Genomic DNA, 24,249 nt, shown 5'->3' with positions numbered 1-24,249 from the left:
ACAGTACCAAAAGGCAAAACGATATGACGCTGGAAGATGAGCCCCTCAGGTCTAGTGGTTGTGTTTGGAAGAAAGGAAGATTGTCATTTTTTTTATTAAAAAGATGGCTACAATTTCTGATAATAGAAATTAGGAATGCCAGATACTATAGGTGATATAACAGAGTGTGTAACAATATAGGTAGTCCTCAACTTAACAACTACAACTGAATCCACAAATGAATTGTTGCTAAACAAGATAATACTTAAGTGAGTTTTGCCCATTTTATGACCTTTCTTGCCACAGTTGTTAAGTGAATCACTCCAGTTGTTAAGTTAGTAACATGGTTGTGAAGTGAACCTGGCTTCCCCATTGACTTTGCTCGTCAGAAGATCACATGACTCTAGGACATTGCAACCATCATAAATATGAGCCAGTTGCCAACTATGTACATTTTGATCACGTGACCATAGGGATGCTGCAATGGCCATAAGTGTGAAAAACAGTTCTTTAGTGACCGTTCAAAGTTATAACAGCACTGAAAAAAGTGACTTATAACTGTTTTCACACAGTCATCTTACTTTTTTCAGTGTCATTGTAACTCTGAACAAGTCACTAAACAAACTGTTATTAACTTGACATGGATTTTTGTTTCTGTATCTGAGGAGAAAACCATGATTGATGAACAGTCCTAGTATTTCCTGTTGATCTCCCATTGTTTATAAGCACCTGATTGTCCCTGATCAGTCAGGTTCAGATAGGTGTTAGTTTATAACTAATAGTCTATAACTAACCAATATGAACCGGCAGTATGTTGCAGATACCAAAAAAAGCCAATGCAGTCTTAGGCTGCATTAACGGGGGATAGTATCAAGATCACATGAAGTGTTAATACCACTTTATAATGCCTTGGTAAGACCACTCTTGGAATACTGCATCCAGCTCTGATCACCACAATGTAAAAAAGATGTTGAGACTCTAGAAAGAATACAGAGAAGAGCAACTAAAATGATTAGGGGATTGGACTGGAGTGTTATTTTTGTGGTATACGCAAAAAGCAAGCAAACATAGTTTTATGATTTTTTTAAAAAAAGAATAGAATTAATGCTGTAACAGAATAGGGTGGAGATTTCTTTTCTTTCTACAATATGCAACAAACTTAAATGGCCACAAACTATCTGGACTTATGTATTGTTTTTGAAAAGCTAAGCTTCTTTCCAGAGAACTACCTGAACATACAACACATGATTTTTGACAATTAAACGTATCTCCAATCACCAACTATTAAAAAAAGTAAGTAAGAATAAGAAAGTCACATATGGAATCAAAGCAAGAGAGACAAAATTTGAAGGAATATTTAATCTGACCAAAAATATATTACTAGGAAACTGTATATCTATTTTATTGAAGCCTAACACCAAACAGCTTACTACAGATTCTTTCCTCACAAAAACTATGTTTAGCAATTGAATTATCTGAGAATATATTTCCTGTGTTTCTTGCATTACATCTAGTGTTGTATTAATGGATAAGTTGGCAAAACAGTTAGGAAAAAGGTGTATTTTTCCAAAAAATTTTGGAAATCATAAATAGCAAATAGCCAAGTCTACTAAAATATTTCCTTAGAGATATAGAATATTTCCTTATACCATCGGATTATTGTTTTGTTAAGTCAGCATTGTCTATTCTGTCTTCAGAAGTTGTCATCCCAATTTGCCGAGACTAGAGATTTTTGCACTTACATCAGCACAAAAACATCCAATTAGCACATGCATGTATAGATGTGGAGTCAGCTTTCAACTACAGTGAAACAACTCTTGGGAATAATCAAAAGTAATTTGGACAGAAAGATGGTTGACATATAAATTTAATAAATAAATAAAAGCTTTGCATGTGTCTACAAGCAATTGTAGATTGAAGTCATTGGTCCCTGCTATTTTTCAATCAATTTTTCATCAGCAACAATCAACATTTTTTTTCTTCAAACGTTTAAAATTATTGCTAACTTTATTGATACATTCCATTTCCCAAAATTCATTCAAAAATTTTTTTTAAAAAAAAATTACATTAAATAAATGTTGACATTAGAACCTATCACTTTAACTATAATAAATTTCTGCAGTGTTCACTTCTCAGTAATCAGTAATTAGATTAACTTCAAAGCTCATTAGGTTTTAGCAAAATGATTGCTTATATTTTCTCTGAATTCTTCAACAATATAAATATCACCAGTAGGACACAAATCAAGCACACTAATAGCCATCTTAAAATTCTGAAAATGCTATTTTCTTGACCAATTTCTAAAATTATAATACTTAATAATGTAAATTTTTAACTCTGTTAATAAACTGATATAACCTGATTTTTTTAAAAGGGAGTCAGGAAAAAGCCTGGAAAATCATATCATAAACAATACATTCAGCCTAAATGCTGAGAAGAGCTTTGTCATTATTTTTTAAAAAAATCTAATTGAACAATTTTTGGCAAGCATATATTAACAAATTAGTACCGCAAATCTGATATAAATGTACCTTTCCAATATTGAACTGTGATGGTTTCCCTGGACCTTTCTCTGGACACTAGTTTGGATGACAAAGAGCTGGGCCCAGGGGTGTCAGGGAGAGGAGATATGGAGAAATGTACAGAGGTTGCTGGAGGCTCTGAGCCAAGGGAGCGGGGGAAGATGTTTCAAAGGGCAATAGCAATGGCCAAGAAGTCTCTTCTCCTGGATACCACCAGCCAGAATACAATACACCTCTCCTCTGTGCGCTGCACTGGCTTCCGGTTGCCTTCCGTGTGAAGTTCAAGGTGCTAACAATGACATACAAAGCCCTACATGGCATGGGTCCGGACTACCTACGGGAGCACCTTCTGCCAATGTCAGCACCCCACCGTCCTGTGCGCTCCCACAGAGAGGGCCTCCTCAGGGTGCCACCGCTCAAGGAATGTCGGCTGGTGGCCCCCAGGGGGAGGGCATTCTCAGTGGGTGCGCCAGCCCTCTGGAACAGCTTACCAACCGAAATCCGGATGGCCCCCGACCTCCGTACCTTCCGACGCGACTTAAAAACTTTCCTGTTCCAGCAGTCCGGCCTGGCATGATAGCGTTAATTGGGGTCCCAGTTTGTTTTCACTATTGTTTTTATTATTTTTATTGTTCATCTGTATACCTTCCTTCCTCTTTACACCGCCCCGAGTCCCTCGGGAGAAGGGCGGTTTATAAAAACTAATAAATAAATAATAAATAAATAAATAAATATTCCTCCTTTGCAAGCAGGGGTGGGGCGGGTCAATCCCAGTGGGATGGGGCAGTCCCTCAAGTAGCCTGGATACTGGTTATGAAGCTTGATAATGGTGATCATATGACTGTGGGATGCTGTGATGGTCATAAATGTATGTCAGTTGCAAAATGCCCAAATGTTGATCACATGACTAGGGATGCTCCAATGGCCATAAATATGAGGACTGGACATAAAGTTACTTTTTCAGTTGAAAGTTTGAATGGTTACTAAACAGGGCAGTCATTAAGCGAGGTCTTCCTCTACAATTGACAAGAGTAACTCACTGAGAGTGGATTGAACACAAAAATGAGTGACCAGAAAAAAGACATATTCATCTCTTCCAATTAACCTACAGTACTGACTCTTGCAGCTACTCATTATTATATAAAACATGAGGTCTGCTATATTTAATATGTAAATAACTTACACTGAATAGCTAATAGATTATAGATAGATAGATAGATAGATAGATAGATAGATAGATAGATAGATAGATAGTAGAGATATTAACAAATAAATTTTAAGAATGAAGTTAAGAATAAATTTTTGAGAAAGGAAAGTAATATTTGCTACATGAGCAGAAAGGTTATTATAAAAACATAACAAAGGGGGAAATGAAAATGGCCTATCCTTAAAAAAACATCTATGCTTTTGGAATAGAGAAAGGGCTGGAATCCTTGAAAAAGGATCACATATCTGAAATGCACTGAGTAACTTTAATTATGTCAAGGCATTATTGAAGACAATTCAAGGAAAAATCCTTTGTATCACTGTGCAACAGGCTTGGAGTAAAAGTAGAATTTTTTTTCCACACAAATTTAGAAGAAATAGCAGGATTTCCTCCCTCATTGTATATATAAATGGGACTCCCCCTATCACTCAGCCTTCATACCCCTTGTATGTATGTGGCTCTGTTCTTCTCCAGTCATAGTGTGCATCTATTTATTCAAAAATAAATAATAGTCATGACTAAAGCTCTTTATTTTGCTAATTATGCTTACTGGACTATAATTGAACCTTGAAATATTTCAAATCACCTTCTATTTAGTACAACTCTTGACTTCTTCCATTTTATTTCAGTTTTATTTTTTATTAGTAGGTTTCTGGTTATTCCCATCCAATTTTAGTACCATTATAATGTACTCAGAAGACCTAAAATCTGAACCTGTTTGAATATAACAGTATACTATTGCTTATAATTATATGCACCAAAGTTCCATTGGGACTGCCCCTGAGGCCCTGTCATATCAAAGAGTTAAATCAGGGACCACAACAAGACTTTAACTAGCAAATGTATTACTGAAAGTAAGGTAAAGAAGGTTTCACACATTTCAAGCAATCAAAAACTTTTCTTAAATTTGAAGAATTTGAGGGTTACTAGAATTTAGAACCATAAAACAAAATTAGATGGCAACAAATTGAGAGTTCTGTTTCTCTTTCCTGACATCTATTGATTATCTGAAGTTCTGTAACCCAGATCTGGTAGCTCTGCTGAAATTTTAATTTTGGCATTTGGGATTTTTCCAGGGCCTCCCTGAAAACCAGATTTTATGTAAACTTCTCACATTTTCTTCAGAAATCATCTTTCTAGAGTCTTAGCCTGGATTTCTGATACATAATTTTAACTTTAATGTATTATAAACTAATTCTGAAGTTGATTTGTTTAGTCATAATGAAATGTAATCGTTGCTATAATTTAGACATAGTAAATCAGCAAACAGTATCTTCACTGATCCACTGGCTAAGATGGGAAAATAGGATTGTTGACGTAGATATATTGATATAACTCTAAGCTTTAATACAGCAAATGAGTCTATGGCCTGATAATGTAAATCAAAAAATCTACTTTATTCAGTTCACTTTCATATGTTGTGTAATGGCCTAAAATTGCAATTTGAGCTCCTGTTCTTACTTATTCATTCATTCACACATCAATGGTTGCTTTTTTCCAGGACTTTATGTTTTAGACTTCACTTCCAACCAATGATAAAATGCTGCCAAAGGGTAGTCTCCACATTCTTGTGCTAAAGTATTCAAACAGCAGCATGCTCTGCTTCTTACATTACACTAAAATAGAGATACAGATTGAAATTCTTCTTTCAATGATAAATCAATTCTCAAAGTTGTGCTATTATTGGGAACAAGGCAGCTGTATGGTACTTGTTTAACTTGGATAAAAACTGTTCTTCTCTTCTCTGTCCAGTAGTCAGTGATGAGAAGCAGCCATTATCTCTTAAATCAAGCTGTAACAGCTGTCCAAACACTAGCCGCTATTAGACTTACCAGGCTGAGTTGGGGGAAAAATCTGTATCACCACTAGACAGCAGCAAAGTGATACTGTATAGAAAACTAATTTTTGCTGCCTTCTAGTGCCATCAAGTTCTTTTTTCAACAAAGACATAATAACGCAGTGACAAGGATGTAGACCACAAAATATTGGAATACTGCATTCAGTTTTGGTCACCACGACATAGCAAATATGTTGAGACTCTAGAAAGAGAGTATAGAGAAGAGCAACAAAAATGATTAGGGAACTTAAAGCTAAAACATATGATGAATGATTGCAACAATTGGGTATGTCTAGTTCAATGAAAAGAAAGATTAGGGGTGACATGATAGCAATATTCCAATAAAGCAGGGGCGTCAAGCTGCCAGCCCACAGGCCGAATGCATCATGCCAAAACCATGCCCACCCCATTGCCGGCAATGGGAAAAAAGCACGATATGTCGTGACACGTGACATTGCGAGTTTGACACCCCTGCAATAAGGGGTTGCCACAAAGAAGAGGGAGTCAAGCTATTCTCCAAAGCACCTGACGGCAGGACAAGAAGCAATGAATGGAAACTAATCAAGGAGAGAAGCAACCTAGAACTAAGGAGACAGAACAGTCAATCAGTGGAACAACTTGCCTCCAGAAGCTGTGGGTGCTGTAAAACTGGATATTTTTAAGAAGAGATTGGACAACCATTTGTCTGAAATGATATAGGGTTTCCTGCTTGAGCAGGTGGTTAGACGACCTCCAAGGTCCTTTCCAACTTGTGTTATTCTGTTAAATCTCCCAATATACAAACTGCTATAAGGAAACAATTTGATATTAAAGAGTTTATACACTAATGTAGCTTCAATAACCCGTTAGTGACTAACAGCATTACTTTTCTTATCCCCAAGAAAGGAAAGCTGAAATACCTCACAGATTTAGTTATTATTTACCAATGCACTCCTATTTTAAACCTAAGCAACATGCTTTTATAAACAGGCACCATCGTGATAATATGCATCTTTCTTATGCAATTTTATTATCATAAAATAATTTAACAGGCATAAAAACGTAAGAGATTTGTGAAATGCTGCTAAGTCAATCATTCCCTCCACAAACAAGAAAAGTGGGAAATGCACTCTATTATTTGGTATTCTGAATAATGAATAACAGTAATTTTTCCTGGAATTTAATTTTTACACAGATTAATTACTTGGAAAACAAGCAAACATTTAAAATACACGTATCTGACATAAAGATTTCTATTAGCAATGATACAGTGAAGCAAAATATATCCCTTTCTTAAATAACAATCTGAATGAAAAATTGCACAATTTACAGAGGATTCTAATACATATTGTAATATAGATGGTTTTCTCTTACAACTTGTTTAGTTGAACTTTATTTTAAAAAGAAATATAGTTATATTAGAAATGTTCAATTATTAGTGCATGGGCAGATGAAGAAATATGCATTTGTAATTAGAAAATTGTTTAAACTCATCTGCATATCAGACGCTGAAAATGTCTAACTGAAAGCTGTATTATTCACCACTCAGTCTGTTATATGGCTCATTTTACATGTTTATTCTGGATACTTTATCTTCACTCCAAAACAAATCACATAAATTAATATCAACAAAAATATTCAGATTTTATCAAATCTTTACTATGATCCTCACTGTATCATTGTATCTCAAGAAACCATCTATGCTGAGAAATTAATAAAGAATGGTAATTCAAAACATGGTTCAAAAACTGTACGTGATACTGGATCCTACATTTGATATAATTGTTCTTTGACCAGTGAAATAAATCGGTTGTTATAAGTTTTTAAAAAGAATGCTGCATTTAATCAGTTGCATGAATTTAGAAAAAATTGTACTGCAGCAAAAAAGAAAATCTGCTTGCCCAGTGTCAGCTACATTGTGCTTTTTAAACTGAACAGCAGTTACCTTTATAATACTCATAATGCGCATTCTTGGGCACTGGAAAATCTATTTGTATGTTTCAAATAAAAACATGAAAGTTTTGGAAAATATAACATAAAACAACAACATCATAAACATTTGGAAACATCTATGTTTATGTTTCCATCACCCTAAACTATTTTAAGCATCTCTTTTGAAATCATTACAGCAGCCCCAGGCTGACATGGCTAGAAGGCAGCAACACTTAGCAGTTGCATAAGGCTGGAAACAGATACAGCTTTTTCAACATTTTAAGAGAGATTGTCCTCTCTTACAATTAGAAATTTATCTCAATGAATCTGTAGAATGCAAATAATAACAATAGGCCTTGCATTACATCCTGAGCGCTACTTAAAAGTTACATCCTTTCTAGTTAATTTCTTAATCCACTAATCCATTTCACAGTAATTTAGTCAATAAATTTTCTATGGCCTGAAAATACATTAACTCATTCTAATGTATCAAACTATAATTTCTTTTACTGTATCAAGACTATTATAATAATTTAAATCTCAAGTGCAGTATTATGTAAGTTTTTAGTGTTGGGTATTTGTACAGGTAATCCTCACTTAATAACAGTAACTGGAATATCTGTTGCTAAGTGAAGCAGTCATAAAGTGCAATGTCACATGATCACATCACTTACCAATGGCTGTCCTGGCAATCCCTATTGCCATTGTTAACAAGAATCAAGGGTTATTAAGCAAGGACCACCTCACAATTCCTGATGGCATCCTACACAAGAGTCAGTGTGGAAGCTGGCAGAAATTTGCAAGTCCCAGGTGGTTCACAAGCAGCCAGCAGGGAGGTAAGTGGCACACCCAAGCAATTTGGGGTCTGGAGATGGCTGCTGCCAGGTGGAGAAGGGTGCATATGTAGCTGCACAAAAGATTGATTTGGGACCTACGATGGCTACTGTTGGGTGAGAGAGACTTACCTGAACAACTTATGACTCAGTCCTGACTCCCTCATTCACCTTAATTGTGGGAAGCCAGCAGGTAATGTCACAAATGGAGATCACATAATTGCTGCAATGTCAAAAGTGTAAGGCGACTTCCAAACACCCAGACTGGTATCATATGATCACAGGGTGGTGCACCAACTGGAACTTCACGAATTGATCATAAGTACCACTCATTCAGCACTGTTGCAACTTTGAACAGCCATTAAATTAATGGTAGGTGAGGACTACCTGTAAACACTGTAAACACTTTTTAAAAAAACATAGACATGTACACTTGTCTCACTGGAAAAATACATACATTTACACACACACACACACACACACACACACACACACACACACACACACACACACACATATATATATATATATATATATATATATATATATATATATATATATATATATATATATGTGTGTGTGTGTGTGTGTGTGAGAAAGACAGACAGATAGATAAGATGCCATCTGGAAATATGCAAAATTATTATCAGAGCCTGTTATTGGCTCAGTCTAATGTTCATTTCTAGTTGAACTACAGCCCAAAGTTCAAAATAAAAGGACTTTCTTTTGCATAAAATCCATTTAATTTTACTTTAAGGAAGAAAAACAACTAATTCTAATTTGATAAAGAACACAGGTGGTGCTGATACTTAATTCTGAGTCACCAAATATTCATTCATATTTTTCCCACACAAACACAATAGACAAATTAAGAACAGTACAAACTAGAAGCAAATGGAAGAGATTTTGACTTTCTATGGTCATTGTGCTTCAACTTCCGTTATATTTACAAGATGCATCTGCCGTACAAATGGCATGTTATGAAGCAAAGGAAAAGGAAATCACACAACCTTATCAAGTAGCACATCCATCTGAAGTTCTTCCTCTCCATTTAAAACATTCACAAAACACGATGAAGTTTTGAAAACTATTATGCAGTCATAAATTACCATACAAACAATGTTTATAGAAAATTGATATGGAACACATATTCAGATAAATAATATATATAAAATGTAAATTTAATTCCAGGTTATGTTCTGACTAAAATTAGGAAAAAGTCTTGATAGATTAAAAAATACATTGTATTAACATAACAAATTTGGTCCTCCATTTCCGTGTTATTTGGAAACCTATATGTCGTTAATAACTCATGTTGCAAAGGGGAAAAGGCTTCTGTTTAGAAAGGTGTTATTTATTATTCTTTTGATAACTGTCTCTCAAAACATCTATTTTTCAGAATAACCTCATCAACACAATACATTTGTTTTACAGATCAATCCTTATACTGTCACAGAACAATGCATCTTGTCTCTGGTTTGCTATTATTTGTGGATTTCATTACTGATCCTAACACTGTTATTAAGAGTTGTATTGAATAGTCTATCTCTTACATAGTATATGCCCATCTACATTAAAGTGGAGACTTTCTAATTTTTTTTATTTTTTATTTTTTTAAAATTCCATTTATATCCCGCCCTTCTCCAAAGACTCAGGGCGGCTTACAAGCTTAGCAGTAGCCTTCATTCTATGTATATGCCTGCTTATTAGGGCTTTCACACACACCCCCAGCGGCATTATTACAAAGTCAGCTTAATTGCCCCCAACAATCTGGGTCCTCATTTTACCTACCTCGGAAGGATGGAAGGCTGAGTCAACCTTGAGCCTGGTGGGATGCGAACCTGCACTAATTGCAGGCAGCTGATAATAATAATAATAATAATAATAATAATAATAATAATAATAATAATAATAATAATAATAATAATAATAATAATAAAGTTAGAAGGGACCTTGGAGGTCATCTAGTCCAACCTCCTGCTCAGGCAGGAAACCCTATACCACTTCAGACAAATGGCTGTCCAGCCTCTTCTTAAAAACTTCCAGTGTTGGAGCATTCACAGCTTCTGGAAGCAGGTTGTTCCACTGGTTAATTGTTCTAACTATCAGGAAGTTTCTCCTTAGTTCTAGGTTGCTTCTCTCCTTGATTAGTTTCCATCCATTGCTTCTTGTCCTGCCTTTGGGCGCTTTGGAGAATAGCTCGAGTCCCTCCTCTTTGTGACAGCCCCCTCGTCCTTGTCTTCATTAAACTAGACATACCCAATTCCAGCAGCCGTTCCTTATATGTTTTAGTCTCCAGTCCCCTAATCATCTTTGTTGCTCTTCTCTGTACTCTTTCTAGAGTCTCAACATCTTTTTTACATCGTGGCGACCAAAACTGGATGCAGTATTCCAAGTGTGGCCTTACCAGGGCATTTTAAAGTGGTGTTAATACTTCACATGATCTTGATTCTATTCCTCTGTTAATGCAGCCTAGCACTGTGTTGGCTTTTTTGGCAGCTGCAGCACACTGTTGGCTCATATTTAAGTGATTGTCCACTAGGACTCCGAGATCCCTCTCACAGTTACTACTATTGAGCAAGGTACCCCCTGTACTATACCTGTATATTTGGTTTTTCTTGCCTAAATGTAGAACCTTACTTTTTTCACCATTGAATTTCATTTTGTTAGATAGTGCCCAGTGTTCAAGTCTGTCCAGATCCTCCTGTATCTTAAGTCTGTCTTCTGGAGTGTTGGCTGTTCCTGCCAGCTTGGTGTCGTCTGCAAATTTGATGAGTTCCCCATTTATCCCTTCGTCCAAATCGTTGATGAAGATGTTAATGGAGAGGCTTGTCACTGACTACTTGCAAAATTATCTCCTGAATCTGAGTTTGGAAATCAGTTACAATACCATCTACTTTCCAAATCTATCGATGAGCAAAGTTCTCATAGGTCAACTTGCCCTTATGCAACCTAAAGTATTTTTCCCAGTGTAAAACAATGGAAATCATTATTTATTTTCTTGGAACCAGCCCTTCAGTCTGGACTTCATTATTCACCTACTAGTCTATTTGCCAAGCTATTTTTAATCATGGGCTTGGTGAAGGCCTCCTATGTGCATTCGGAGTAGAACAACTAATTCTAATTTGATAAAGAACACAGGTGGTGCTGATACTTAATGTCACGTGATGTGTTGCGACGTATCATGACTTTTTTGCCATTGCCGGCAATGGGGTGGGCGCGGTTTCGCTATGATGCATCCAGCCCGTGGGCCGTCAGTTTGACACTCCTGGAGTAAAGTCCAAGAGTGAAATAGGGAAGGACAGGTTTCCACCTATCCTCTTTTGTCCATTATACCATGAGATACATTTTGGAGAGCTGATCTTGTTCCTGTTATAGTTCCTTGGCCAGTTTGCACAAATTGGATTCCTTGTCCAGTATGCTGAAAGTAAAAAAAAAAAAAAGAGGACATAAATGGTGCCAGGAAACCAGACAACTGCCTCATTTGGTACAGTAAAAGCCAACGCCTATCTTTCAGGCCAGGAAGGGAAAAGACAGTGCATTGTGTGCAAGTCACTCTTTCCTTAATGGGCTCAACCTCTCTTATTCTATTGTCTAGAAAGGATGAAAGTTGAAACCTAAAGGAGGCAACCAAAGTTGCTCTCCTGCAGAAAACATTAACTCAGCACTCTCCTAGACACTCTCCATTGTCATGTTGGGCTCTTTCTACTGAACATGCCAAATAGCCATGGAAGTTCCAGCCTTCTGCTCTAACTTTCCTAACATTCAGCCACATGTGGAAAATCCCACAGAAGGCAGAAGTTTCCTCAAACTGAAGCAGAGGTCAACAAGCTGCAGAATCATCCTACTGCTACATGAACTATAGCAGCACCTGGCTGGCAACAATATACAAGTACACAAAGACAGAAGCTCAACATCTTGGCAGCATTTGAGAAACATAAAGCAAACAAACTACTGCTAGATGGGTTTATGTTTTAAACAAATAAAGGGGGGAAATGCAAGTTTTTAAATCACCCAAGATTTGCTGCAAATTTCTCTTCTGATCTCTGGGGCTGACTTTCTGGTTAGGAAAAGAGCACAAATATATGCAAATCTTAATTATCAGTCTTTTTTCCAATAATTTTTATTAAAGTGTAGTAAAATGTAACTATGATATCTATCAACATACTTATATAATTCTCCTTTCCCTTTCCCAAATTCACTTCATCACTCCCTGAACAATTAAACATTGCAATTTTTTTTAAAAAAAGCTTTTGAACATTACCAGAAATAACAATCTCTTATTGAGATATCAAAAATAATGACATAAATATTACAAACTAATCTAAATTAAACTAAAATATTTAATACTGTTAAAAAACCCTATATTTCAATATCACTCTTATCTGAGAAAAAAAAATTGGTCCTTTGATTTTGCATTCTGGGAAAAAAGTTCAAGTCACTCTTAGATATTCTACCTGAATGAATTCACTAATAAATGAATGTTAGAGTACAGGTAGTCCTCGACTTACAACAGATCATTTAGTGACCATTCGAAATTACAATTGCACTGAAAAAATGTCTTATAAACGTTTTTCACATGACCATTGCAGCATCCCCAGGGTCACATGATCAACATTCAGATACTTGTCAACTGACTCATATTTATGACGGTTGCAGTGTCCCAGGGTCATGTGATCAACTTTTGCGACCTTCTGACAAGCAAAGGCAATGGGGAAATTGGACTCACTAATTTAACAAGTGCAGTGATTCACTTAACAAGTGTGACAGGAAAGTCACATAACATGGGGCAAAATTCACTTAATCAATGTCACACTTAGCAACAGAAATTTGGAGCTCAGTTGTAGTCGAAAGTCAAGGACTACCTGTATTGGCTTATCCAACTTCCAAGATTCTTATATTAACCCCTTACCTTCTTGTCAATAGGCTTAATTAACGAAATGCATTGCAAATCTTTTTGGCTCATATTCTGCTGATAAGGGCTTGACACAACTATTTATGCCTGCAGCTCAGGGAAAGAGGAACAGAATTTTTGGTTGAACAAGCTGGAATGGGCTACTGGAGCTGAAGAAGTAATGATTTGTTTTGAACTGGCAAGTCAAAGCTTCTAAATGTCAGACTACAGACTGCAAGGAAACACTGCGATGAAATCCTAAAATAAGGCATTTAAAATTAGAAATGTAAAATCTCCTATGCCTCTTTTTATCTACATACTTTGAAGTTTTCAAAAACTTAAAACTCCCTTAATCTTCACACCATCCCACATTAAAGACAGTGACTGGTAGCGGTTTTCCTCCTGTCTCATGATATTTGGTGCAAAGAGAGGGAAACAAATTGGGACAATTCATCAGCCCTTTTTCTTCACTTCCTTTGTATATGGGGTTGCCACATTTTGACAGATACTTCCTGTGGCAAGATAATAATCAACAATGAGAACCACATATATTTATTTTAGTATAATTTTGCAAAAGATTCCAAGACCAGTGGACAGTATTTCAGAGGAACAGTTTTTAATATGAATCATAAATGGAGGCAATAAAATAATCTGGGAAGCTCAAAGAATGATTGAAAACTTATCTTGCCTGCCCTAGGACATTTTATTCATTTGATTGATATCCACCTTTCAAAGAAATATACAGGGCAGAAAATATGAATGATGCAAATGGTACCGACAGAAAGCAATATGCTTTTTTTCATTTAATTTAGTATAAATGTTTATGGGGCTCACATAAACTTGTAGGTGGCTGAAGTCTTTTTGACCATTAGCTACTTAGGATCCACTAACTGCATTCACAAGACTATTTTGGCCCAATTTGCCAATACTCCTGCATAAATATTTAATCAGCACTAGATGGTATGCAATTTAACAGGAAGCATCTATCCTGGCAGGAAGCCCAACAAACAGATTTTCAGGTTTGGTACTGTTTGGGGAGAAAAAAGTCCCTAAAAACCAGCACAGATGCAGTGGGAAAAAGTCTGCTCATCTGCATCCCTTTTCTGTCCACGTCACAACCCTTGTGACAATGAAATCAGATTGCATGTGTGAAAAGATAAAGCAATCAGAGGGACCCCAAAGGTGATTTTACACGAGGCAACTGGACTTTCTTATTACTGGTATTCTTTGAAGACGTTTCACTTCTCATCCAAGAAGCTTCTTCAGCTCTGCCTGGATGTTTCTGTGACATGCTAATCTCCTTTAACCTACTCTAGAATTATGCTATATTCACACATCACAAACCTAAAGTAGCAAATGGGCAGTCAAATTATTTTATACTTTTACATGTGACATCGCGTGACGTATCGGAACTTTTCCCCCATTGCTGGCAATGGGGTGGGCACGGTTTCCTCGTGACACGTCCAGCCCACAGGCCGGCAGTTTGAATAGTAGAAAAGTAGCAGAAAATAACATTAACCATTTATTTCAGATGTGGGTGACTCTACAATAGCTTGATCCATTTTATGAATTTCAAAGAAAATCCAAATCTATTTAATACAGCATACATTATCTATATGTCAAAAGCCTTTTCAGCATCTAATGATAAATTACAAAATGGTCTTCATTTTTATTCAAGCCTATTAGAATTACAACTAACCTAATATTGTCTTCTGCTTATTTTCTATAAAACCTGCTTGATTTTTTTCTTAATAATGAACAATAACACTTGCTGTTCAGATCTTTGTATCAACATTAATCATTGAATGATTAATGGATGATAATTAGAACACTGGGTGTGATCTTTACCTGCTTTTGGTGTAACTGTAATATAAGCTGGACTAAATGCCACTGATAAAATGCCATTATCAAATATCTCTTCATATAATTGACAAGAGTTTATGTACTCTAAATCAGGGGTCCCTAACCCCCGGGCCGTGAACCAGTACCGGGCCATGGCATGCCAGCAACCAGTCAACACAAACAAGCAAAGCCCCATCTGTGGGATGCAGGCAGCCCACAAAACCATGCACTCTCTGGTCCATGGAAAACCTTTCTCCACAGAACTGGTCCCTGGTGCCCTAAAGATTGGGGACCTCTGCTCTAAATGTTTTATGTCACTCTATATGTGAACCCATCCAGTTCTGGTGTTTTATCACTAGCCATCTTTAAAGGGTTTTTTTGTTTAATCTCTTCCTCAAATGGGGAGGCAAATAAAACTTGTTTTTGTGTATTATCTATGTGCTGTAGGTTTATATTACTTAGAAAGGTCTCTATATCCTCATCTGATATATTCTCTGGTTTGTTAAATAGTTCTGAATAGAATTTTAAAAATTATATCCCTTGAAGTTTTATATATTTTATCTCTTTCGCCTCTAATAATTGGAATTATTGCCCTACCTCTATTTTGCTTTAAACAATTAACCAAAATCCTGTCAGGTCTTTCAGCATTTTCCCAATATTTCTGTCATAACCATGTTAACATGAATTTTGCTTCTGTGATATTTTAATATTTAACTCATATTTCTTCTATATTTCTTTGTAAAAGGCACCATGTTTCCCCAAAAACAAAACCTGGTCTTATAATTTTTTTTTCCTCCAAAAGAGGCACTAGGTCTTATTTTCAGGGGGATATCTTACCTGCTTACCTCAGGACTGCTGCAGCCAGGTCTCCCATGCCCTGACACCTGCTGTGCCGCTGGCTGACTTCTTCTGAAGATACTCGTGGCTGCTCGCAGCTGGACGCCATGAATAGTCGCCAGCAACCAGAAATAGTGGAGCAGCGGCCATGCAAGGGCCTGCTAGATAAGGCTGCTGCTGGTGGTGCTGCTGCCACAAGCCGAGGCAGCTGTTGGGGCATGGGAGGCCTGAATGCAAGGGCCATGAGGTAAATGGGTGCGGGGCGCATGGGGCAGCTCCACCCCCACCCCTGCCCTAGCTTGATTTTTATGCATGTGCCTCACCTCACCTCGTACAACCAGACGGTGGGACAGAATAGGCGGGGTCTTAACTAGGGCTTATTTTGGGGGTAGGGCTTATATTAGACACAAACGTAAAAATCAACCTAGGGCTTATTTTCAAGATAGGTCTTATTTTCGGGAAAACACAGTAGTAGATATGCATCTAGATATGCATCTGTGCCTATAAATGTCTAAATTCATCTTTCAAATTATTTTCTCTCTTCCCTGTAAGCATGAAAATCCAATTGACATAAATATATTTAGATTTTTCAAGATTTACTAAAAAGCTAGCTGTTGAACCTTTATCTAGGAATAACTTCACAGCATAGTCTTTTTTGTATTCAAATATGATACTACTACCACCATCACCACCAAGCTGTAATATTGCCTCTACAGCAGGGGTGTCAAACTGCCGGCCCATGGGCCGGACGTGTCACGATGAAACTGCGCCCACCCCATTGCCAGCAATGAGGAAAAAGCTCCAATACGTTGCGCGATGTCACATGATGTCGTGAGTTTGACATACCTGCTCTACAGCTTCATTACACAATGGCAAGCACTGCACTAAAATGTAAACAAGTTAGTTATGATTTCATAAATATAATAAATTGAATTAAGCTATAATTTTCTGGATTCATTTGATTCTCAAACTATGGAACATGATCCTCTGGGGGGGAGTTATCCCCCCGAGGGATTGTGAATTTCTAGGGGTCCAGAGGGGTCAGAAGGGAAGGGACAGATATTGTAGATTCTGCAGAGCTCTGATCCAAAATAAGGCAAGAGACAATAGCATGTGCACATGCCCAATATAAAGGAAATGAGGAGAAAAGAATGAAGAGCACTCCAAGAAGCACTTCCTCAGAGCTGAGAAGAAGCAAGGAACTAAAGTCTCCACTTTTTGTAGCTGCTGCCAAAAATGGCACATTTGCTCATCATAATTGTCAGCAGTTTTCAGTGGCATGAAGTCCTAGACAGAATCTGTTTAGGGCCCAACCATGCTCAGTCTCCATGTCACCAGAGAGTCTGATGTCCCATGAGCCAAGAGAAGGTCTTTTTTCCCCTGCTGCCTTGGTACCTCAACCTCCTCCAGTTTCACCATCTCTGATGCTAGAGATGGTCAATTTCTCAATTTTTCACCCTCAGTCACCCAGCCACCCAAGTTTTAGAGTTTACAGTATTCAAGAGCCTTAAAGGATTCCAAAATTGACATAGCCATTTTCCTTATACAGCAAAAAGTATGCAATCTTTATTTCTTAAAGTCCATTTCCCCTGTAGCAGACTCACTAACTTTTCCCAGAAGATTAGAAGAGCTAAACCCCATTCTCTCTCAGGAGAGTTATTGCTCTTCCCAGATTGTTCGCTAAGCCTTGAATCTACTAGAATTATCAAATATCAGAAAGAAAGAAAGTTACAAATTTCCAGCCTTCAGAGTTGTCACAACTCCCTTGGGTCACCTTCCTCTTCCTCTTCCATCACTCCTCCTTTTGTTACTTCCTCTTCAAAATGCTTTCCCCATTCCCCCCCCCCCACTTCTTCTCCCTATTTCATTTGCTTTTGTTAGGAAACCCAAAGTTGGGAAGAAGGAATTTCACAGGGTGAATTGTAGCTGCGAAGAAAAATGCTTCAGCCGTTGCCTCTTTAAGCATTTGTGCTAACAGGCTGATAAGGATGAGGATGCATTGTATGCTGCCTATATACTCTAATGACTTTCAACAATCAAATGAAGAAATTACAATAAAATCAATTAACTATAAAGATAAAAGATGGAAAGGACAACAGAACAAATGGATGAAGTGAGAAATCTCACTGTTCTTTGCTAAAGAGTAAGGTGAACAGCCAGATCTAAATAATAATAGAAAGAAGGCCATCTAGATATTGGGGGAATCCTCATTCCAGTGGGCAGGTGCTGCTATAGAGATGTTGTACTTTTGGAATTCCAATAGCTGACATTTAATTTAAAAAAAAAACTAAGTGCAGCAACCCTGCAGGATCAAATCAACCTGGAAGGTGCTAGGAGAGACAGGTGGTCCCTCAAGTAAGCAGGCTGTATGATATGCAGTGTTTTATAGGTAACAATCATCGCCTTGAGTCACACATGGGAGCAAATTGGTAACCAATGCAACTTGTGAAACAAAGTTGTTATATAGGTATATTATTAGTAGTATTACCTATTATTCCTTGTATTGCCACATTGTGGACCAGTTGAAGCTTCTGGGTGGTCAAAGGACAGCCCCACATAGAGTGTGTTGCAGTAGTCAACCGATAAAGTCACAAGGTCATGAGTTACTGTCTGAAGGACCAATCTATGCATCAATCTTGAAAGGGGAATATGGAATATCCTCAGATCAAGTAGCCCAAAACACCCACAGCCACTCAGTCATATTGGACTGAATTGGATACAATTCCTCCTCCAAACCCACACAGCTTCCAGGCATTAGGACAGAATCTTGCAGGCCTCAGTTCACTGGACCAGGGTTGAAAGATATCTTTGGCTATCACTGATATACTGATGATACAGTATATCACACAGTATATCAAAGCAAAGGATGATTTCATCCTATGGGTTCAATTAGATAATGAAAAGGAGAGGAGAGACTAGAAACTTGTGGCACCCCACAAATGAGGGACATAGAGAATAAACTATGCTCCCCCAACCAACACTGATTGTAACTGGCCCCAGAGAAAAGAAGAGAACCACTGTAAAACAGTATTCCATTTATCAACCCATGGACTGGCTTAAAGAATACCATGGTTGATGGTATCTGAAAGCCAATGATCAAAGAGATCAAAGATAGATGCACCACCTCCATCCCAATTCTGCCAGAGGTTATCAATAAGAGTGACCAAAGTTGTCTCAGTAAAAATTCCAGCCTGAAACATAATTGAAACTGGTCTAAATAAACAATTTCTTCCAGGGTTCTCCTTACCTGCACACTAACCACTTTCCCAATAATCTTCCTCTTTCACAACAAAGTAATTCCCCTACAGTAACTGTTGAAAGCACTGGGTCCAAGGGCAACATCTTGAGAAGGGATGAACCACTACCGTTTTCAAGACAAGAGGTACCATCCCCTCCTTTAGAGAAGCTGATACCACAGTCTGGACCCAACTGTGAGTCCCCTGGCCACTTCTGCAAACTAAGACAGGTCAAAATTCAGAAAGAAGGAGCTGACCACGCAGAAGAATCTTCTCCACTTCCTCAAGAAGCACTGGCTCAAACTCATCATACCCAGATACCTCAGCCTGTCCTGCCTAGTCATAATCCAAATCAAAATAAATCTGAATGACGTTATTCATCAGACAGCTTAAATAATCTTCAGAATGACCCAATAGGGATTAGGTTAGTCTTACCAGAATTGCTGGATGGCTATTGGCGGACACAATAAGGACAGAAAAATACTGACATTTGACCATTACTGCCACAAGGTAATCCCTAATATGGGCTTTTACCAGTGTCCAGTCATACTTACTCCAATGATGCTCCAGGCATCTTTTCTGGTGCTTCATTTCCCAGCTGCCTGGAATTGATGGGAACTGGCATTTGAGCCTTTTAAAGTACAGTGCCATAAAGTTCACACATTTGGAGAAAGTATAATTTTTCCAAGGGCTAATGATATCCATATAACTACTACTAGTAGTCATAATTGCAGTAGTAGTACTACAAACCATATATGTATTCGTTTGAGGGCATCCTAGCAGCATAAATGTTGAAAACTTGTGCATTCATCCATTAACTATGGCTTAGAAATCACAGTGTTTGGGTTCACATAACATACCAAACCTAAACCAAATTATGGTTTGTACGTGTTTTGTGATGTGGGCAAGAGTTTTCAACCATGATATAGAAGAAGAAAATGGGTCAGATTATTTCATGGAGGATGGAAAATGAAAAAAAAACCTCACCAAGCAAAAAGAGCAGAAAGTAATAATGGATTGATTGGTCAAAATGGGATGGAAGAGGGCATGGCATCTGCACTGTAATTTAGGGAGAAGCAGTTTGTCCTCTAAGCACTTGAAGAGGGCATGGCCACTCATGTTTCTAGACGGATGAAAGAGTTGGTCTGTTTGGGACAAGGCTGAACAGTTTACCGGTAAATGGTAAAATCGGGGCTTTTTTTGTCATAGAACACCCAGAACGGAGTTCCGGCATCTTTTTTGGATGGAATCTTGTAGGGTAGGCAAGGTGGGTTGTATGATGTGTGTGAGTTCCAGCAACTTTTTTTTTTTACAGAAAAAGCACCTGGTAAAATAATTGTACTTATACACATTTGCTATTTTGCATTAAAAAGTTGAGTAACTATGCTGCTAAAATTTGGCCGTTTCTATACCAAATTTCTTTTGTGTGTTTTTGAAGAACCTTTGGGACTAGAAAATTGGGGCTGGTGAACCACATATAGCCTATGATACAGAGCTATAAAATGAGAGAATAAAACAAGCTGTACTTTGATATTCAGGTATATCCCAATAGAAACAACCCCCGCCCCCCAAAAAGTAACTTTCATGTAAAACCAAATGACAAATTAGAATGTTTTCAATTAGATATACTAATGTGTATTGATGTACTCAGAGTTTACCAGAATAGACTTCAAAGCTGTTTTACAAGTCATATTTTACTTCAGGTTCTTTTCAGCAGACAAACAAAGCATTTTCTCTCACATGATAATCAGCAGAAAGTTCACATACATCAGAAAACTAAACAGGAAGTTTGCTATTTGAAATATTTCCCCTTCAGACAGGATGAAGAGGGGAGGGGGGAAAGAGGAAAAATGTGAAGCCTATTATGGCAGGCACTCTACAGAACCAACCAGATAACTTGATTACTTCTTAATTATGCTGCCAATAAATCCTGAAGATAATGTAGTTGCTGTTTATGATATAATCCTGAAATTATTTTTGCTCCATGAAACAGACAACTTTATCCATATGCAAAACCATATTCTATTGATTCTAGAAAAACCAAGTACATAAAATTGATGTTTTTAAAATTATCTATTTTTTAAGACTTACTCAGCCTTTGTTCACAAAGTAAATCAAATGTGAACTGACATATATGATTAAATTGCAAGTTAAAAAATACAGTGTCTATGTTCACACATTAATCCAAAACTTTAAAACATAAATTTTGAGTTACTGTGATGGGTGCATCTAAGCCCTAGAGTTGGACCTACACTTAATCAAAGTAGACCTGTTGAAATGATATTTTAAGTGTAATTAAACAATAATCACATACGCTTAAGGACCATCTTAAATGGCATTAATTTAAATGGATTCACTAAGTTCCCTGCCACTTTTTCTTAATAATCAGTCACCAACCGTTACCAAAACAAAATTTGAGCAGGAGGATTTCAAAGGTGAATAAGAGAAGAAAGGGTAAATGCGAGTACATGTGACTTTAATATTACACAGATGCTGTAGATCAACCACCTCCTTTGTACTTTTTTCTCTGGTTATCCCCTACCAGAGCACAGGACAATATAAAGAGTTTAAAATTGAAACGATATACTTTTCTAACACGTTCGTAGTCGTAAACTCAGCAAACCTGATATATATTTTTCACTCCATGAACGCTCAGAAGTTATCTGCTAGGAAATGGCCTTTGGTAGGAAGCCCAGATTTCAGCTTGTTTGCTCCAAACGTTACTTTTTCTTCCTGTTTACACATCAGCTAAGAACGGTCCACGGCCACTAGAAATCCAAGATGCGCTTCTAAGGTATGCAATTCCTTTCCAAACGTTGCTGACCTCGACGCATCTTTTCATTTCACAGGAGCAGATCCTGCAGATTTATTACCTTCGCATTCATTATCCCGCTCTCCGCTGCCAAGCTTGGCAAGGGGCAGAAGAAGGGGGGGAGGGGAGACAGGGCAATTCTTTGTGCACAGCAAGCTAGGAAAAGGCGGGGAGGTGGGGGGTGGGGTGGATGGAGAAAGAAATGTAACTCACCGACACCAAAAACTCCAAGGTGTTCACATAGTCGCGCTCCGTCTTCAGCAGCTCATTCAAAACGCACACCCGCAGGCGCAGCTGCTTGTCCGGATCCTTCCCGCTCTCGCCTTTCCCTTCCCCTTTGCTTTCTTCTGTCATTATTTCTCTCCTCTCCAAAAGAAGCGCCGCTAGAACTTTTCTCTTTCTTCCTAAGGCGCCGTCGCGGAAAAGGAACCCACTGCCGCCGCCCACCCACCCACCCACACACACACACCCCCTACGGACGAAGTTCGGAAAAGAAAACAATTCGAGCGCCCGCGCGCTTCCTTTACGGAGAGGGCACCTAAGGGACTAAGACAGGCTCCCCGGCTCTGCAGCAACTTTCCTCTTTCCGCCCACCAGTAAAGGGCTCTTTTCCAGTAAGGAAGAGGGACCCTGCCTGTAGGAAATGAGCGGCCTCCTCCGCAGAGCAAAGAGGTTTGGAGGATCACAGCAGGAGTAGCCCTTGGACATTAATCAAACGCGTTGCATCCATGTGACTCCGACCCCTTCCGTTGCTCGCGCCAAATCTCAGGAAAAAGGAAAGGAAGCCCAACCTTGGGAATGGTTGCGTGCCAACGATGGCTTGTTTGACACACAAGCCTGTGTGCGCTCGAGTTTGTTCTGCCGCTAATTGGAGACCTCCCAGCTGAAGAGCTGCAACTTTCAAGTGCCCTAAGCAAGGATGAGTTTAAATTCTGAAGTCTGGCTCTTAATGTATTACTCTTGGTATTTAAGTGACCTTGTAGGTCCTACCTCTTACCGGTCTCAAGTATTATGTAAAAATTATGCAATGATAAATAGAAGGGGAGAGGAAATCTGTCACAAAGCCCCATACAGCAATTAGTTTGCATTAAGTAGTATATCATATACACCACTTATAGTTGGTTACCAAAGTTTATGCTGCTGAATGTGTTTATAGCAAAAGCCATCCCTCCAACTCTCCCAAAAAAGCCAAGAAAGAGACATTTATAATGTTGGTAACTCTTATCTGTTGTAATAATGTCCTATCAAACCATTTACCATCACACTGAGGTTAAATCCATCCTGCAAGCTTCCTAACATTCCATTTTTCTATACCTTTGAGTTTATAAGCAAATACACCTAAATGTACACAGGTTTCCTACTTGTCATTTATATGCTCCATAAGTGCAAAGAATGGATTATTTGTTTACATGATGCACTTCTACCTTATCCTTCAACCACAAAACATTTCCTGGCAGCTTGGAAAGATCAAATGATTTCTCAGAGATGCGGTAGCCTCCATTTCAGGGGATGTGTTCACACAAAGGTTAGATAGCTATATGTTATGAAACTAAACTCACCAGGTTTTACGGTACTTCAGGGTAGTTCTGCAGAATATTATCATCATCACCACCACCACCAAATTCTAAGCTAGGCCTAATAACTATCAGCATTAAGTAAGAAAGCAACACCACTAAGAGAAAGAAAGTAAAGAAAATACTATCAGTGGTCAAGGGTGTATTCTTGTATCAAAGCTGCTGTTAATAATTTCTCTAACACTGAAATGCTGCAGAAAGTAAACGCAGTACTGCAGCCTAAGGAAATAAAAATGGTGTCATGGTTTTCCTCTAATTTTTAGTAGATATGAGAACTTATTTCTACTTTCAGCACAGCAGATGCTGCTGAGACTATTTAGGTACTGAACTATAATTCCCATCATCCCTGACCACTGCTTATGTTTGCTGGAGTTGTATGTTATGGTGATTCAATGACTTCAGGTTGTCTGCAATACCCCAGTCCTGATTTGAGTAGAGATCTAATGAATGTCTTGTGATAAATAAAAGGAGTAAAAACCAAAAGAGGTGTTGCTTGCTACTAAAGTTGTTTAATGCTGGCAGAGTAAAATAAAAGAATGTGTGACTGTGAAATAATAGCCATGGCACCATAACTGAAGATTTAGTCTTGCTGGGTATTTTGTCACCTATCAAATATAGCATTTAAAAAGCATTAGTGCTTATTAATATTATAGGATAAATGTTTGTGGTGTGCTGAGTATGCTACCAGAATATCAGATTCATGTTTTCATTGAGACACTTATAATGAAGTGCATTCCAATGGGCTTACCCTCTCACATGTACTTG

At 37.9% G+C, this 24,249-nt stretch overlaps 1 protein-coding gene across 1 annotated transcript in view; it reads right to left on the bottom strand.

The window, feature by feature from the left end:
• PREX2 (phosphatidylinositol-3,4,5-trisphosphate dependent Rac exchange factor 2) overlaps positions 1-22,264 on the bottom strand; it is a gene marked incomplete at its 5' end in the record, with an annotated part of 104,998 nt that extends 82,734 nt beyond the window's left edge. Inside the window, one exon of the mRNA XM_083361200.1 lies at positions 22,124-22,264. Within this exon, the coding sequence (XP_083217326.1) occupies positions 22,124-22,264 (141 nt within the window). The remainder of the gene's footprint in view (positions 1-22,123) is intronic.
• Between the last annotated feature and the right edge of the window lie 1,985 nt (positions 22,265-24,249).

The sequence above is a fragment of the Vipera ursinii genome (assembly GCF_947247035.1).
Source record: "Vipera ursinii genome assembly, chromosome: 3".
Taxonomy (NCBI): domain Eukaryota; kingdom Metazoa; phylum Chordata; class Lepidosauria; order Squamata; family Viperidae; genus Vipera; species Vipera ursinii.
This window is presented reverse-complemented; position numbering and strand designations above follow the sequence as displayed.